Consider the following 20,469-nt stretch of genomic DNA (forward strand, 5'->3'; position numbering starts at 1 on the left):
GCCATAGTCATGTCTAGTATAGATGCACTCCTTGGCGAACTATAATTTCCAGGATGCCATTGCACTGAGCCATAGCAGTCAAGTCATGTCTCATATAGATGCACTCCTTGGCAAACTATAATTTCCATGACACCATTGCACTGAGCCATGGCAGTCAAAGACATGTCTAATATAGATGCACTCCTTGGTGAACTATAATTTCCAGAGTATAATGGCCGTCATTGTCATGTCTAGTATAGATGCACTCCTTAGCCAACTATAACTTCCAGGTGCCATTGCATCAAGCCATGGCAGCCATAATCATGTCTAGTATAGATGCACTCCTTGGCGAACTATAACTTCCAGGACACCATTGCACTGAGCCATGGCAGCCATAGTCATGTCTAGTATAGATGCACTCCTTGGCAAACTATAACTTCCAGGACACCATTGCATTGAGGCATGCCACCCATAGTCATGTCTAGTATAGATTCACCCCTTGGCAAACTATAACTTCCAGGGTGCCATTGCATCGAGCCATGGCAGTCATAGTCATGTGTAGTATAGATGCACTCCTTGGCAAATTATAATTTCCAGAGTGTAATGGCAGCCATTGTATGTCTAGTATAGATGCATTCCTTGGCAAACTATAATTTCCAGGGTGTCACTGCACTGAGCCATAGTAGCCAAAGTCATGTTTAGTGCAAACTATAACTTCCAGGACACCATTGCACTGAGCCATGGCAGTCAAGTCATGTCTCATATAGATGCACTCCTTGGCAAACTATAATTTCCAGGGTGACATCACACTGTGCCATAGCAGTGCACCCCTTGGCAAACTAGATAGATCATTATAATATATCTTGAGAATATATATACAGGTTGTTGTGAGTTTTCCGAAATGTCTGGCCATGTTCCAGAAGCATTCTCTCCTGACATTTCGCCTACATCTATGGCCGACATCCTCATTCTCTCTCTCTCTATATATATAGTATTTAGTTTGAAAGTTTATCCTAATTATAACGACAGTGGCAATGCTTTCAGCCATTTGGTTCCCAAACCCTCTTAAGGACTAGCGGCTTAGGGATCCTTTTTAATATATACGGAATCAGTGCCACCGGAGAACCGAGCGCATGATGGCGGTTATATAAATAGCTCCGGAGCTCAAGCGCCGAAGACAAGGAGCCAAAATAGCAAAGCTGCTTAGGTCTGACTTAGCCGCAGAGGGAAGGAGGATCTCCCCGGATGGACGCCGCACACCAAGGCGCACGTCCTGCTCTCAAAGTGGGTGGCTATGGCCTTCCTGCTTTCACGTCTCTTGTTGAAAGGTCCCGGTTTCTCGCTCCTCCTTCCGCCTTTGTCCTTGGCCTGCTTCAAACGGAAACCAAAGGCCTTCCGGTGTATCTGCAAGCATTTGCTTGCCACAACTCAATGGAGTGGACTCCTTGGAGTTGTAGTTTGGAGCCCCTCGAGCAGTGGTTCTCAACTTATGGGGCACCAAATGTTTTGGCCTTCAACTCCCAGAAGTCCAAAACTGGCTGGGATTTCTGGGAGCTGTAGTCCAAAACACCTCAGGACACACAGGTTGAGAACCACTGACTTAGACTAAAGTGAATGATATAAAACCAACAACAACAACTAAAGTGGATGATATAACAACAACCACTACCACCACAACAACAACTAAAGTGGATGATATAATAAAAACAACTACTACTAAAGTGAATGATATAAAACCAACGACAACAACTCAAGTGGATGATATAACAACCACCACCACCACAATAACTAAAGTTGATGATATAACAACAACTAAAGTGGGTGATATAACAACAACCACAACAACTAAAGTGAATGATATAAAACCAACAACAACTAAAGTGGATGATATAACAACAACAACAACTAAAGTGGATGATATAACAACAACAACAACAACAACTAAAGTGGATGATCTAACAACCACCACCACAACAACTAAAGTGGATGATATAACAACCACCACCACAACAATAACTAAAGTGGATGATATAACAACCACCACCACCACAACAACAACAACTAAAGTGGTTGATATAACAACCACCACCACCATCACCGCAACAACTAAAGTGGATGATATAACAACCACCACCACAACAACAACTAAAGTGGATGATATAATCACCACCACAACAACTAAAGTGGATGATATAACAACAACAGCAACAAAACAACTAAAGTGAATGATATAAAACCAATAACCACCACAATAACAACAACTAAAGTGGATTATATAACAACCACCACCACAACAACAACAACTAAAGTGGATGATATAATAACAACAACCACCACCACCACAACAACAACTAAAGTGGATGATATAACAACAACAAAACAACTAAAGTGAATGATATAAAACCAATAACCACCACAATAACAACAACTAAAGTGGATGATATAACAACCACCACCACCATCACCGCAACAACTAAAGTGGATGATATAACAACCACCACCACAACAACAACTAAAGTGGATGATATAATCACCACCACAACAACTAAAGTGGATGATATAACAACAACAGCAACAAAACAACTAAAGTGAATGATATAAAACCAATAACCACCACAATAACAACAACTAAAGTGGATTATATAACAACCACCACCACAACAACAACAACTAAAGTGGATGATATAATAACAACAACCACCACCACCACAACAACAACTAAAGTGGATGATATAACAACAACAAAACAACTAAAGTGAATGATATAAAACCAATAACCACAACAACAACAACTAAAGTGGATGATATAACAACCACCACCACAACAACTAAAGTGAATAACAACCACCACCACAACAATGACAACTAAAGTGGATGATATAACAACAACCACCACAACAACAACTAAAGTGGATGATATAAAACCAATAACCACCACAATAACAACAACTAAAGTGGATTATATAACAACCACCACCACAACAACAACAACTAAAGTGGATGATATAATAACAACAACCACCACCACCACAACAACAACTAAAGTGGATGATATAACAACAACAAAACAACTAAAGTGAATGATATAAAACCAATAACCACAACAACAACAACTAAAGTGGATGATATAACAACCACCACCACAACAACTAAAGTGAATAACAACCACCACCACAACAATGACAACTAAAGCGGATGATATAACAACAACCACCACAACAACAACTAAAGTGGATGTTATAACAACCACCACCACCATCACCACAACTAAAGTGGATGATATAACAACCACAACTAAAGTGGGTGATAAAAATATCATCATCATCATAGAACTTAGAATGAATGCAGTAGACACCACTTGAACTGACATGACACATGCAGTGACATCCTGGGAGTTGTAGTTTGGTGGATAATATAATAGTAATAATAGTAGTCGTAATAGTGATAGTAATAATTGAATGCAGTTTGACACTACTTGAACCGATGTCGCAGAGTGCAGTGGAATCCTGGGAGTTGTAGTTTGGTGCACCTCAACTAAAGTGGAGGATAGAATGATAATAATAGTAATAATAATAACAATGATTGAATGCAGTTTGATACCACTTGAACTGACATGACACCATGCAATGGAATCCTGGGAGTTGTAGTTTGGTGCACCTACATTAAAGTGGATGATATAAATATAACAACAACAACGACGACGACACTAATAATAATAGTATGAATGCAGTATGACAGCACTTGAACTGGCATGGTGCCATGCAATGGGATCTTGGGAGTTGTAGTTTGGGGTATCTAGTCTCTTTAACATTTGTTCTTTGGCGCCCTCTTGTGACCAAAAGGCAGACCTGCAGCATTTGCATTTCTCACTTTGCATCCTATACTTTCCCCTCCTCCTATTGGTTGGGTTGGTTTATTTATTTATTTGTTTGTTTATATGAATTATTAATACTATTTTATTATTTACTTATATATACTAACGTACTAAACTCTCCTATCTTCTTTCTTGCAGGCTCAGTGGCGATGAAGAAGACACATACATGTGAGTAGCTATATTTTCCAATGGGTTTGTTTATATTTGTTGTTATTTAAATTAAATAACAACAACAACAACACTTTATCTGTATTCTCCCCTATCTCCCTGAGTGGATTCCATCATATATACAGAGATAGGCAAACATTCAATGCCTCTGAAACACAGATACGCAGACAAAGGCAAAGGCTTCCCCTTTCATTTCCGGCTCTCCATTTCCAAGCTGAGGAGCCCGTGTTGTCCGTAGACACTTCCTGGCATGACTTCATGAGGCATGACTTCATAGGGCACCCTTTTACCTTCCCAACGGAGTGGTAACTATAGATCTACTCGTATTTCCTTGTTTTCAAACTGCTAGGTTGGCAGGAGCTGGGGCTGACAGCGGGAGCTCACCCCATCTCGTGGATTCAAACTGCCAGATCAGCAAGCTCAGCAGCTATCCCCCTGAGGGGAGAGTGGATTCCAACATATATACAGAGATAGGCAAACGTTCAATACCTTTGAAACACAAATACACAGACAAAGGCAAAGGCTTCCCCTTTCATTTCTGGCTCTGGAGGCAACACTCATCTCAGTTTCCAAGCTGAGGAACCTGTGTTGTCTATTGACACCTCCTGGTCACGAAGCCGGTATGACTTCATGAGGCACCCCTTTAACCTTCCCATCAAGGCCGTGCCTATACATCCACTCATATTTGCTTGTTTTCGAACTGCTAGGTTGGCAGGAGCTGGGGCTGACAGTGGGAGCTCACTCCGTCTTGTGGATTCAAACTGGCAGCCTTCAGGTCAGCAAGCTCAGCAGCTATCCCCCTGAGGGGAGAGTGGATTCCAACATATATACAGAGATAGGAAACGTTCAATGCCTTTGAGACACAAATACACAGACAAAGGCAAAGGCTTCCCCTTTCATTTCCGGCTCTGGAGGCGGCGCTCATCTCCATTTCCAAGCTGAGGAACCCATGTTGTCCATAGACACCTCCTGTTTACAAAGCCGGCATGACTTCATGGAAGCACCATGAAACATATAGCAACACAAAGACACAGGCAAAGGCTTCCCCTTTCATTTCTGGCTCTGGAGGTGGTGCTGATCTCCATTTCCAAGCTGAGGAGCCCGTGTTGTCTATAGACATCTCCTGGTTACGAAGCCGGCATGACTTCATGGAGGCACCATGAAACACAAACACACAGGCAAAGGCTTCCCCTTTCATTTCCGGCTCTGGAGGTGGCGCTCATCTCCATTTCCAAGCTGAGGAACCCGTGTTGTCCATAGACACCTCCTGGTTACGAAACCCGCATGACTTCATGGAGGCACCATGAAACACATTGAAACATAAATACACAGGCAAAGGCTTCCCCTTTCATTTCCGGCTCTGGAGGCAGTGCTAGTCTCTGATTCTGGGGTTGACGCTCGTCTTCATCTCTGAGCCAAGGAGCCGGCATTGTCCGTAGACACCTCCTGATCACATATCTGACATGACTTGATGGGGCACCCTTTTACCTTTGCTAGGTTGGCAGGAGCTAGGGCTCACAACCCTACCCAACATTATCAGTAGTCATGGAAGTTCCATGGAGCTCGTTTTCTGGATTTTCCCTATTGCGTTGATGGACTTTGTGACTTGCTTGTTGGTGGCCATTGTGGCTCCGTATCTCAACCTACGAGACGCTAAACCATTTCCTCGTTGTCAACCCTGAACGTAATTCTGTTATTGTGAACGTAATGTTTCACCTTGAGGGCCTCCATGGGGTGAAGGTGGGTTTTGGGGTCGGGAGAGAGATCGAGATTTGCTCGCCTCGTATACGGCGCTCGGAACAATTTGCGTGCGACGCGACCCCGTTCTGCTGCCATTCGGCGTCATGGTTTTTTCTCTGCCTCGGGGCGATGCGGTCGGAATCAGCAAAATGGACTACCTGGAAACGCCGTCCCGCCTCGCCGGGGTGGGAGGGCCCCAATGAGAAATGTCGAGAGAGACAGTTTTACCCATGTATGGTCTTTGTTGGCGTGTGCCTTGACTCCATCATTAACCAACATGGGGACCATACTCAAGAAATCGTAAACAGGCGTCCGGATTGGTGGGGAAGTCTCAAATTGTGTCCCTGTTTTGTGCCGAGTTAACACAAACCGAGCTGGGGTACATCTCCACTGTGGAATTAATGCAGTTTGGCACTGCTTTGCAATCTTGGAAGTTGTAGTTTGGGGCAAGAACGTGGGCTCGGAGGCCACAAAAAATAAGGCCCACATATGTATAGAGCAGGGGTTCCCAACCTGTGGTCCGTGGACCACCAGTGGTCCACAAGAACGAAAATATGGTCCACGGCCTCACCATTACCACACCGTTGCCTCGAAACCACGTGATCCCTGATCAAGTGGTCCCTGGTCAAAGTGGTCTCTAGTCAAGAGGTCCCTAATCAAAGTGGTTCCTGGTCAAGTGGTACCTGGTCAGAGTGGTTGCTGGTCAGAGTGGTCTCTGGTCAAGTGGTCCCTGGTCAAAATGGTCCCTGGTTAAAGTTGTCTCTGGTTAAGTGCTCCCTGGTCAAGTGTTCCTTGGTCAAAGTGGTCCCTGGTCAAGTGGTCTCTGGTGAAAGTGGTCCCTGGTCTAGTGGTTCCTGATCAAGTGGTCCCTGGTCAGGTGGTCCCTGGTCAAAGTGGTCCTGGGTCAAGTGACCCCTGGTCAAAGTGGTCCCTGGTCAAAGTGGTACCTGGTCAGAGTGGTCCCTGGTCAAGTGTTCCTTGGTCAAAGTGGTCCCTGGTCAAGTGGTCTCTGGTGAAAGTGGTCCCTGGTGTAGTGGTTCCTGTTCAAAGTGGTCCCTGGTCATAGTGGTCCCTTGTCAAAGAGACCCTGGTCAAGTGGTCCCTAGTTGAGTGGTCCCTGGTCAAGGTAGTCCCTAGTCAAGTGGTCCCTGATCAAAGAGGTCCCTGGTCAAAGGGGTCCCTGGTCAAAGTGGTCCCTTGTCAAAGAAGTCCCTGGTCAAGTTGTCCCTAGTTGAGTGGTCCCTGGTCAAAGTAGTCCCTAGTCAAGTGACCCTGGTCAAGTGGTCCCTGGTCAAAGTGGTTCCTATTCAAGTTGTCTCTGGTTAAGTGCTCCCTGGTCAAGTGTTCCTTGGTCATAGTGGTCCCTGGTCAAGTGGTCTCTGGTGAAAGTGGTCCCTGTTCTAGTGGTTCCTGATCAAGTGGTCCCTGGTCAGGTGGTCCCTGGTCAAAGTGGTCCCTGGTCAAAGCGGTCCCTTGTCAAAGAGGTCCCTGGTAAAGTTGTCCCTAGTTGAGTGCTCCCTGGTCAAAGAAGTCCCTAGTCAAGTGACCCTGGTCAAGTGGTCCCTGCTCAGTGTGTTCCCTATTCAAGTGGTCTCTGGTCAAAGAGGTCTCTGGTCAAAGTGGTCCCTTCTCAAAGTAGTTCCTGGTCAAAGTGGTCCCTGTCAAAGTAGTCCCTGACCAAAAAATGGTTGGGAACCACTGATCTAGAAAAAATTGAAAATTTCTGTCCATAAAAAAATACCCCACCTGGAGCTGCGTGTCCGATTCTCTTTCTCAGAGTAGACCCCATGCTCCCTCCTTTGTGCAAGTGGAAACTTCTTTCTTTCTTGTGGCGCCTTTGTTCTCTTTCGTCTTTTGTGGGTTCGGAACTTTCCACCTTGTCGGTTTCCCTCTCCTCCTCCCTCCCTCCCGAAATACAGCAAGAGCTTCTCATTGGCTGGCGGGCACCTCCTTGTTCTTTGGGTGCTGTGTATCACCTGTGTGCCGGCATCCTTTTAGAAAGAGGGTGATCGGACACAAACGTTGGCACGTCCTCTGAAAACCGGACCACACTCTCCCAAATCTAATCTTTGGGGTCTCCACCCCATAAGGCACCAGAGTCATGAGAGGTATGTGGGGTAATTGGGAGAATTACGAATCTCTGGGTTTGGATTAAAAGGCAACTTCAGAGGTACAATGTTAGGGACCATTTCGGGATCCCGTCTATGCCCCTGGCTTTTGGGATCCCATCTATGCCCCTGGCTTCTCACTTCATGTATTTGTGAAAATTGAGGATTTGCCCTATTATTGGCTTGTTGTATCTGAAACCAAGAACCGAACTCTTAGAATATGTTCTGCTTATATAAATTTGTATATACTCACAGATATCCATTGGCTCTGTTTGGATATTTCCGCAGCCCCCGAAATTGTGGATTTACCCTGTTATTTCCTCTCCTGCTCCTTATATTTTTATCTAATCCCTATGTTGTGATGGAGTCTTTGAGTAGTGATACTACTGGGAGTATTAGGAGGGGTTGCATAGGGGTTGCAACACCCTATGTCTTATATACATGCATAACCCTCCATTTGGGTATTTGCGGGACCCCATAAATTAAAAATTTGCCCCATTATTTCCTGTCTTACATATTATATTCTAAACCAGGAACCAAATTCTTGGGATCCGTTCTGTCTTAATTCCGTTTCTATATGCTCGTGTTCATATTTTTGCGGGACCCCAGATATTGAAAATTTGCCCTTATTTGCTCTTCTACTCATTAAATTATTTAAGTATTGTCATGTAAACGTACCTTGTTATTGATTTATATGTTTATGTACCTCACTGTATTTTGTGTGTCACTATTAAGTGCTTTCTGTGAGTTGTCCCGAGCCCCTTCGGGGAGAAGGTAGTGGGATACAAATAAGGTTTTATTATTGTTATTATATTATTATGTTATATTCAAAAACAAGGATCCTCCTTTTGGGTGTTTGTTGGTTCCCAAAAATTGAATATTTTGTTAATTTGTATGCTCTTTTGTGCATACAATCCATTTGTATGCACAAAATTGTATTTGTGGGGCCCCAATGGCCCTGTTTGGATATTTACATGAACTCCGAAATTAATTGTTGACTTTTTTGTGCATACAATTCAAAACTGAGACCCCCCCCCCCCGGATTTGGGTATTTGTGGGGCCCCAAAATTGTGCATTTGCCCCATTATTTGTTATTTGTTATATCCAAAACCAAGAACCGAATTTTTAGAATCTGTTCTGCCTATATACATTTGTGCATTTCTTCTCCTGCTCGTTGTATTTTCAACCAATACCCAGATTTTGGAATCCGTTATGTCTTATATACATTTATATATAGTCATGTATAACCCCCCCCCCCCCCCAATTTGGGTATTTGTGGGGAACCCAGAAATTAAGGATTTGCCCCATTATTTCCTCTCCTTCTCATTATATGCTCAACCAAGAAACATATTCCTGGGACGCATTCTATCATATATATATACTAGCCATCCCCTGTCACGCATTGCTGTGGCCCACATGGGGGTTCTGTGTGGGAGGTTTGGCCCAATTCTATAATTGGTGGGGTCCAGAATGCTCTGTGATTGTAGGTGAACTATAAATCCCAGCAACTACAACTCCCAAATGTCAAGATTCTATTTCCCCCAAACTCCACCAGTGTTCACATTTGGGCATATTGAGTATTTGTGTAGAGTTTTGTCCAGATCCATCATTGTTTGAGTCCACAGTGATCTCTGGATGTAGGTGAACTACAACTCCAAAACCAAAGGACACTGCCCACCAAACCCTTCCAGTATTTTCTGTTGGTTATGGGAGAACTGTGTGCCAAGTTTGGTTCAATTCCATCTTTGGTGGGGTTCAGAATGCTCTTTGATTGTAGGTGAACTGTAAATCCCAGCAACTACAACTCCCAAATGTCAAGATTCTATTTTCCCCTAACTCCACCAGTGTTTGCATTTGAGCATATTGAGTATTCATGTAGACTTTGGTCCAGATCCATCATTGTTTGAGTCCACAGTGATCTCTGGATGTAGGTGAACTACAACTCCAAAACCAGAGGACACTGCCCACCAAACCCTTCCAGTATTTTTTGTTGGTCATGGGAGAACTGTGTGCCAAGTTTGGTTCAATTCCATCGTTGGTGGGGTTCAGAATGCTCTTTGATTGTAGGTGAACTATAAATCCCAGCAACTACAACTCCCAAATGACAAAATCAATTTTTTTTTTGGTGAAGGACATACATTGGATTGTTAGGTGTCTTGTGTCCAAATTTGGTGTCAATTCATCCAGTGGTTTTTGAGTTCTGTTAATCCCACAAACGAACGTTACATTTTTATTTATATAGATTCAAAACCGTGGGTATTTTTGGGTCTCCAGAAATTGAAAATTTGTCCTGTTATTTCAGCGGTTCCCAACCTTTTTTTTGACCAGGGACCACTCTCCAACATTAGCACCAAAAGGGTTACGAATCCATTTTTGGTCAACTTTAGATTTGGTTTGGTTATTTGGGGTACTGATTCAGAAAAATGGACTATGCTAGCCAGTCGTCGACATAGGCTGTAGTTGCAACGGTGTAGTAACAGTGAGGCTGCGGACCATGGACCACAGATTGGGAACCACTGCTTTATTTACTCTCCTATTTAGTATATTCAGAATCAAGGATCCTCCGTTTGTGTGTTTGTTGGCCCCCCAGAAAGGGAAAATTTTGCCCATTATTTGCTGTCTTTCTCATACTATTCAAACCCAGGAACCCTCCATTTGGATATTTGTGGAGACTCCAAAAATTGAGGATTTCCCATTGTTTGCTCTCCAACTCATTATATTCTTAACCAAGAACCTAATTGTTGAGATCCATTCTGTCTTATATAAATGTGTATATATTCCTGGATGCTCTCTGGCCCTGTTTGGGTATTTACGGGTGGCCCAGAATTGAGGATTCCCCCGTTATTTGCTCTTCTCTAAATATATTTGGAGTCAAGAATCAAATTCTTGGATCCATTCTGTGTTGTGTACATGAATATATAGTTAGGTAAACCCACTGTTTAGGTATTTGTGAGATCAAACAAATTGCCCCGTTATTTGCTCTCCTGCTCATTAGATTCCCAATCGAGAACCACATTCTTGGAACGTATTCTGTCTTTACATTCCTGATTCCTGATATCAATTCTGTGATAACTCGCCTGAGTTTACGCCCTGGAAATTTGGGCAAATTAATCCCCGATACAGCAGCCAATTGCTCATATCTCATCTGATTTTATCTCACAAGGGTGTTGCACTGTGTTGAATTTTGAGATGTGAGAAGTATGTGATGCTCTTATCTGATTTTCTTCACATTTTAGTATCGTTGTTTATATCTAATGTGTTGTAATGGTACTGAAGGTTGGCTAAAATTCGATATCGAAGTGTTGGTTGTTACAAATAGTACTTTTATAGTGTTATATATTTTGTATTGGTTGTGACTTGTTTTCTTTGTATGACTTTAGGTTGCATTCTGCGTGTGTCAACTTTTTAGTTAAAAATTTCACCCAGCTCTGCATTTTCATAGTTCTTATCCTTCCTTTTGATTAATTTTCTATTAATTAATATTTTATATTAGGATACTTTAGCATTATTACTATTATTTTGTATTGGTTGTGACTTCTTTTCTTTGCATGACTTTAGGTCGCATTCTGCATGTGTCGACTTTCTGGTTGAAAATTTCACCCAGCTCTGCATTTTCATAGTTATTATCCTTCCTTTTGATTAATTTTATATTAATATTTTATATTAGGATATTTTAGCATTATTATTATTATTATTATTATTATTATTATTATTTCATATTGGTTGTGACTTGTTTTCTTTGTATGACTTTAGGTCACATTCTGTGTGTCAACTTTCTGGTTGAAAATTTCACCCTGCTCTGCATTTTCATAGTTACTATCCTTCCTTTTGATTAATTTTATATTAATTAATATTTTATATTAGGATATTTTAGCATTATTATTATTATTTTGTATTGGTTGTGACTTGCTTTCTTTGTATGACTTTAGGTCATGTTTTGCATGTGTCGATTTTCTGGTTGAAAATTTCACCTCAATCTGCATTTTCATAGTTATAAAATTAATTAAAAGGATATTAATATTTTATATTAGGACATTTTATATCATAGCTATTTATTTTCTACTTTCTGTACCTGCCACACGTTGCTATGGCCAACCTTCCCTCCTTCTTTCTCTCCTCCTTTCTTTCTCTCCTTCCTTCCCTTTTTTCTTTACTTCTCTCCTTCCGTCCTTCTCTTCCCTTCCTTTCCCGCCTTTTAACCCCTTCCTCCTTCTCCCCGTTCTTCCTTCTCTACCTATTCTTGGACTGCAATTCCCAGCAGTCCTCCTGATCTATCTATCTACCTACCTACTTATCTATCTCTATCTAATCTATTTATCTGGAGGATTGCTGGGAGTTGCAGTCCAGGAATAGGAAATTGGAAATATGCGGGGATTGAGGCGCTCTCAAAGAAATCCAAGGAGGAGAAAGCTTGCATCTTGGAAGCGGCGCATTTGGATCATTCTCATCTCCTAAAAGATCTGGTCTAGGGGATGGTGGGAGCTGTAATCTGGAAGAGAGAGTGGATATGCTATTGTGTGTTTTGATTGCTGGGGGAGTAATTTTTGTGCAGCTTCTTTTTGATTTTTTGACCTATTAAGTCCCTTCTGCTGTATTTTCCAGTGTTTTGATGAGTGATGGCCACTCATTGGCCTGAGAGGTGTCTTGTATCGACATTTGGTGTCAATTCATCCAGTGGTTTTTTGAGTTATGTTAATCCCACAAACTAACATTATATATATATGGTTTTTGCATGTGTTGTAATGTATTTGAGGAGGGGTTAAGCCCCTTCCATTGTATTTTCCAGTGTTTTGATGAGTGATGGTCACTCGTTGGCCTGAGCGACATCTTGTATCCAAATTTGGTGTTAATTCGTCCAGTGGTTTTTGAGTTATGTTAATCCCACAAACTAACATTATATATATATATATATATATATATATATATATATGGTTTTGCACATGTGTTGTAATGTATTTGAGGAGGGGTTAAGTCCCTTCCACTGTATTTTCCAGTGTTTTTATGAGTGATGGTCACTCGTTGGCCTGAGAGGTATCTTTTGTCCAAATTTGGTGTCAATTCGTCCAGTGGTTTTTGAGTTATGTTCATCCCACAAACTAACATTACATTTTTATTTATATAGACGTGAATGATCCCTGGCCTAAGACTTAATAATTTGTTACTATTTATGTGTAAGTCAAAGGCATGTTTGAGGACTAAAATATATTTGCAACATCCAAGACCTTCCAACCTGAATTTTAGACCAAATTTTTAGATTTGTGCACAAGGACATTTCAGACAAAATGGGTTCAACCAAAAACAGTAGTAACAACAACAACAACACAACAATAATAGTAATTATGTATTTGTAATTTCAGATATAATCTACCTAGATCTTAAAAATCTTCAGTCTCAGGAACACGAATACAATGAGGTTGTCCACAAATACCCCAAAACAAGAATAGATTTTCTTGAAATCTCTGGTTAGGAAACAACGCAAATGTACTCAATCCATAATAAAAACGATATCAGTATAAAACATGATGAAAAATGAAATGCTGTACTTCAATATAAGAGGATAATATGAAAATGATGCAGAGTCATAATGGAAAAGGTGATTAATATGAAAGCGCAGAGCAGAACGAAATTTTCAACCAGAAAGTCGGCACACGCAGAATGCGACCTAAAGCCTTGGTCGCCTTAGTAGATGATCTTTGCCGGGAGCTTGACAAGGGGAGTGTGTCCCTGTTGGTTCTGGTAGACCTCTCAGCGGCCTTCGATACCGTTGACCACGTTATCCTTCTGGGACGCCTTGCAGAAATGGGACTTGGGGGTACTGCTCTGCAGTGGCTCCAGTCCTTCTTGGAGGGTCGGTCCCAGAGGGTGTTATTGGGTGACACCTGTTTGACTCCACAACCGTTGTCTAACTTAGTAGATGATCTTCGCTGGGAGCTGGACAGGGGGAGTGTGTCCCTGTTGGTTCTGGTGGACCTCTCAGTGGCCTTCGATACCGTTGACCACGGTATCCTTCTGGAATGCCTCAAAGATATGTGACTTGGAGGTACTGCTCTGCAGTGGCTCCAGTCCTTCCTGGAGGGTTGGTCTCAGGGGGTGTTACTGGGTGACACCTGTTTGACTCCACAACTGTTGTCTGCCTTAGTCAATCTTCGCCGGGAGCTCGACAGCAGGAGTGTGTCCCTGTTGGTTCTGGTGGACCTCTCAGCGGCCTTCAATACCATTGACCACGGTATCCTTCTGGGACACCTCACGGGAATGGGACTTGGAGGTACTGCTCTGCAGTAGCTTCAGTCCTTCCTGGAGGGTCGGCCTCAGAAGGTGTTACTGGGTGACACCTGTTCGGCTCCACAACCGTTGTCTTGTGGAGTCTGTCAGGGTTCAGTACTGTCCCCAATGCTATTTAACATCTACATGAAGCTGTTGGAGGAGGTCATCCGAAGTTTCGGAGAAAGGTGATGACGTGCAGATCTGTCACCCCTTCCCATCTGTTACTAAGGAGGTTGTCCAGACCTCGAACCAATGCTTGGCCACTGTGTCGGACTGGATGAGGGCTACCAAATTGAAATTGAATCCAAACAAGACAGAGCTCCTCCTGCTCAGTCGAAAGACCGAACAGCCTGTGTTGGATGGGATGACACTCCCCCTGAAGACGCAGGTTCGCACCTTGGGAGTGATCCTGGACTCATCGCTGAGCCTGGAACCCCAGGTTTCGGCGGTGACCAGGGGAGCTTTTGCACAGCTAAAACTCGTGCACCAGCTGTGCCCGTACCTTGGAAAGTCTGATCTGGCCACAGTGGTCCACGCTCTGGTTTCATCCCAAATAGATTACTACAACGCGCTCTACGCGGGGCTGTCTTTGAAGACTGTTTGGAAACGTCAGCTAGTCCAACGGGCGGCAGCCAGATTACTAACCGACGTGGCATACAGAGAGCATACCACCCCCCTGCTATGCCAGTTCCACTGGCTGCTGGTCCGCCTCCGAGCCCAATTCAAAGTGCTGGTTTTGACCTATAAAGCTCTCTACCAGTGGTTCTCAACCTTCCTAATGCCGCGACCCCTTAATACAGTTCTTCATGTTGTGGTGACCCCCAACCATAACCCTAACATTATGAATCACCATGTAAATAATGCTCTGCAGGATGTATTTTCATTTACTGGAGCAAATTTGGCACATATACCCGGTATGCCCAAATTTGAATACTGGTGGGGTTGGCGGGGAGATTGATTTTGCCATTTGGGAGTTGTAGTTGCTGGGATTTATAGTTAACCTGTAAACAAAGAGCATTGTGAATCCCACCAACAATGGAATTGAACCAAAGTTGGCACACAGAACCTCCATGACCAACAGAAAATACTGGAAGGGTTTGGTGGGCATTGACCTTGAGTTTGGGAGTTGAAGTTCACCTACATCCAGACTCCAACCATGATGGATCTGGACCAAACTTGGCACGGATACTCCATATGCCCAAATGTGAACACTCGTGGGTTTTTTGGGAAAATAGACCTTGAGATTTGGGAGTTGTACTTCCTGGGATTTGTAGTTCGCCTACAATCAAGGAGCGTATTGAACCCTAACAATGATAGAATTGGGTCAAACTTCCCACACAGAGACCCCCATGACCAACAGAAAATACTGTGTTTTCTGATGGTCTTTGGAGACCCCCTGACACCCTTTCGCGATCCTTCCAGGGGTCTCGACCCCCAGGTTGAGAAACACTGTTCTGGCCCAGCTTACTTGTCCGAACGCATCCGCCCTTATGTCCCACCTCGTAATCTAAGATCACCGGGGAGGCCCTGCTCTCACTCCTGTCAATTGCACAAATGCGTCTGGCGGGGATGAGAGACAGGGCCTTCTCGGCGGTGGCTCCCCACCTATGGAACACCTATGGAACACACTCCCAAATGAGGTAAGATCTGCTCCCTCCCTTCCTGGCTTTTAGAAAAAAAATTAAAATCACGTTTTTGGGGCCACTCCTTCGGGCAGTAGAAGTAAATGTATGTATTTCAGAAAGACAGTGACTGGAACGGCGATTCGCCGGACAGGACTGTTTTATTGTTTTAATGATTGTTTTATTGCTTGTGGACGCACTGTTTTTAACTTGATTTATGTCTAATTGTAGTGCATAATTGTAATTGTTTGTACTGGCGTTGAATTTTGCCATAACTTATGTGTAAACTGCTTTGAGTCCCCCTCGGGGTGAGAAAAGTGATATACAAATACTGCAAATAAATAAATAAATACAAAGAAAACAAGTCACAACCAATACATAATAATAATAATAATAATAATAATAATAATAATAATAATGTCCTAATATAAATATTAATTAATATAAAAGTAATCAAAAGGAAGGATAACTATGAAAATGCAGATCGAGGTGAAATTTTCAACCCGAAAGGCGATACACGCAGAATTCCACCTAAAGTCATACAAAGCAAACAATTCACAACCAATACAAAATAATAATAATATGTCCTAATTTAAATATTAATTAATATAAAATTAATAAAAAGGGATAACTATAAAAATGCAGATCGAGGTGAAATTTTCAACCCGAAAGGCGATACACGCAAAATGCAATCTAAAGTCATACAAAGAAAACAAGTCACAACCAATATAATAATAATAATAATAATAATAATAATAATAATAATATGTCCTAATACAAATATTAATTAATATAAAATTAATCAAAAGGAAGGATAACTATGAAAATGCAGATCGAGGTGAAATTTTCAACCCGAAAGGCGATACACGCAGAATACAATCTAAAGTCATACAAAGAAAACAAGTCACAACCAATCCAAAATAATAATAATAATAAGAAGAAGAAGAAGAAGAAGAAGAAGAAGAAAACAGCAGAAGGGACTTAAAAAACAACAGCATTACAACGCATGCGCAAAACCACATATATACACACATATATGCATATACACACACAAAACACATACACAGAAAGGACGACGGAAGGGAGAGAAGGAGGGATGGAAGGAGAGCAGGAAGGAAAGAAAGAAGGGTAGAGAAGGAAGGAGGGAGAGAAGAAGGGAAAGAAGGAGGGAAGGAGAGAAAGAAGGAAAGAAAGAAGGGTAGAGAAGGAAAGAGGGAGAGAAAGAGGGAGAGAAGAAGGGAATAAAGGAGGGAAGGAGAGAAGGAAGGAAAAAAAGAAGGGTAGAGAAGTAAGGAAGGAGAGAAGGAGGGAAGGAGAGAAGTAAGGAAAGAAAGAATGGTAGAGAAGGAAGGAGGGAGAGAAAGAGGGAGAGAAAGAGGGAAAGAAGGAGGGAAGGAGAGAAGGAAGGGAAAAAAAGAAGGGTCGAGAAGGAAGGAGAGAAGGAAAGAAAGAAAGTTAGAGAAGGAAAGAGGGAGAGAAAGAGGGAAAGAAGGAGGGAAGGAGAGAAGGAAGGGAAAAAAAGAAGGGTCGAGAAGGAAGGAGAGAAGGAAAGAAAGAAAGTTAGAGAAGGAAAGAGGGAGAGAAAGAGGGAAAGAAGGAGGGAAGGAGAGAAGGAAGGGAAAAAAAGAAGGGTCGAGAAGGAAGGAGAGAAGGAAAGAAAGAAAGTTAGAGAAGGAAAGAGGGAGAGAAAGAGGGAGAGAAGAAGGGAAAGGAGGGAAGGAAAGAAGGGTCGAGAAGGAAAGAAAGAGAGAAGGAGGGAAAGAAGGAGGGAAGGAGATAAAGAAGGAAAGACAGAAGGGTAGGGAAGGAAGGAAGGAGAGAAGGAGAGAGAGAATGAAATAAAAAAGTGAAAGAGGGAAGGAAGGAGAGAAGGAATGAAAGAGAGAAAGAGGGAGGGAAAGAAGGAAGGAAAGAGACAAGACAGGATGGAACCAAAGAGCAAAGGAAGCGAGAAAAGAAACAGGTAGAGAAGGAAGAAAGAAGAAGGGAAAGAAAAAGAGGGAAGGAAGGAAGGAGAGAAAGAAAGAAGGAGAGAAAGAGAGAAAGAGGGAGGGAAGGAAGGAAGGAAGGAAGGAAGGAAGGAAGGAAGGAAGGAAGGAAGGAAGGAAAGAAAGAAAGAGACAAGGAAGGACGGAACCAAAGAGGAAAGGAAGCGAGAAAAGAAACAGGTAGAGAAGGAAGAAAGGAGAAGGGAAAGAAAAAGAGGGAAGGAAGGAAGGAGAGAAAAGATAAAGGAGAGAAAGAGGGAGGGAAGGTTGACCACAGCAACGTGTGGCGAGTACAGCTAGTATGTGTGTGCGTGTGTGTGTGTGTATATATATATATAATAAAGACAAGGAAAATAAATAGGAAAATAGTACAAATGACGGGTTTGTAGACCAAGGTTGATCGAGATCTATCAAGCCATTCAGGAGCCTTTGTAGTACCAACTAATGTACATACATACATTGAGATAGATAGGCAGACATATAGATAGATAATGATGATGACAATGAGGCAGAAAGGGGTCAGGCTAGATTACCTTTGGGGATCCCGCCCAACTCAAAGATGCTATGATTCTGCACTAAGAGCCTATGTCGTACCAAAATGCATGAAATCAACCATCCCAATTTTACACACAAAAAAAAATCAAAATTACAACCTTTTTTTTTTCCATCTGAGGGGGGTTCCCCCTTGGTCTCCCCACCCGCTTGCACCCGCTGCCCCTTTGATCTCACGCCAGGAAGGTGAGGTTTGAGCCTTGCATTTCCCGGCTTTGCTTCTTTCCCCCGTACGTACGTGAGCGATGCTGCGGAAACTGACAATGCAAAAACGCTATCTTTTGTTCTTTTTCTTTTGGCAGAGAAACAAATTTAAAATAATCATATTAATCATCTTCAGTGAATATTCCATTGTTCTGCTTTGCAGATATATATATACATATATATCACTATTATATCTGAGGATGTTTGCCTTAGATGCAGGTGAAACGTCAGGAGAGAATGCCTCTAGATCATGGCCATATAGCCCGAAAAGACCTACAACAACCCACTACTATTATATTATTATATTCTATAATATTTATTATATTATATTAATATATATAATGGTAATCTCTATTATTATATTATATCTGTAATATTTATTGTTCTATTATATTATAATAATATAATTATTACTATTATATTTATTATTACTATACATTATTTATCTCTAATAATATATTATATTTTCTATATTATATTATAATATAATATATTATTACTATCATATTTATTATCATTACTATTATATTATTATATTCTATAATATTCTATAATATTTATTATATTATTATTAATATATATAATACTAATCTCTATTATTATATTATATCTATATTTATTGTTCTATTATACTATAATAATATATTATTACTATTATATTTATTATTACTATACATTATTTTTCTCTAATAATATATTATATTTTCTATATTATATTATAATATAATATATTATTACTATCATATTTTATATCATTACTATTATATTATTATATTCTATAATATTCTATAATATTTATTATATTATATTAATATATAATAGTAATCTCTATTATTATATCTATAATATTTATTGTTTTATTATATTATAATAATATATTATTACTATTATATTTATTATTACTATACATTATTTATCTCTAATAATATATTATATTTTCTATATTATATTATAATATAATATATTATTACTATCATATTTTATATCATTATTATTATATTATTATATTCTATAATATTCTATAATATTTATTATATTATATTAATATATATAATAGTAATCTCTATTATTATATTATATCTATAATATTTATTGTTCTATTATATTATAATAACATATGATTACTATTACATTTATTATTACTATACATTATTTTTCTCTATTATAATATATTTTCTATGTTATGCTATAATATATTATTACTATCATATTTATTATCCTTACTATTATATTATTATATTATAGCTATATTTATTGTTCTGTTATATTAATATAATATATATAATAGTAATCTCCATGAAATTATTATCATATTATTATATTATTATATACTATAATATTATTATTATTGTATTATAAGAATATATTATTACTATTATATTTAATGTTACTATACTTACATTTTATATTGTATTATAATAATATATGATTACTATCATATGGATTATTACTATTATTTTATTATTACTATTATTTTGTTATTATATTATACTTCTATTTATTGTTCTATTATATTTATATAAAAGTAATCTCTAATATATTATTATTACTATTATATTTAATTTTACTATATTTATATTATTATATTATAATAATATATTATTAATATATTATTTATTATTACTATTATTTTATTATTATATTATAGCTATATTTATTGTTCTATTATATTAATATAATATATAATAGTAATCTCTATTATATTATTACTATTATTATACTCTATTATTATATGTTATTATATTATTACTTTTGTATAATATTGTTACTATTAAATTTAGTGTTACTCTATTTACATTATTATATTAGATTATAATAATATATAATTACTATCATATTATTAATACTATTATAGATGTATTTAATGTTCTAGTATATTATTATAATATATATAATAGTAATATCATATTATTACTATTATTATACTATATCATATATATAATATTATATTATTACTTTTGTATAATATT

General features: G+C 39.7%; 1 protein-coding gene across 2 annotated transcripts in view; it reads left to right on the forward strand.

Annotated features, from left to right (window-relative positions):
* RORC (RAR related orphan receptor C) overlaps window positions 1–20,469 on the forward strand; it is a 73,086-nt gene that overhangs the window by 22,331 nt on the left and 30,286 nt on the right. For both annotated transcript variants that reach the window (XM_060758101.2, XM_060758102.2), the window contains exon 2: window positions 3,992–4,021. In XM_060758101.2, coding sequence (XP_060614084.2) covers window positions 3,992–4,021 — 30 coding nt within the window. The remainder of the gene's footprint in view (window positions 1–3,991; window positions 4,022–20,469) is intronic.

The sequence above is a fragment of the Anolis sagrei genome, chromosome 12 (assembly GCF_037176765.1).
Source record: "Anolis sagrei isolate rAnoSag1 chromosome 12, rAnoSag1.mat, whole genome shotgun sequence".
Classification (NCBI taxonomy): Eukaryota; Metazoa; Chordata; class Lepidosauria; order Squamata; family Dactyloidae; genus Anolis; species Anolis sagrei.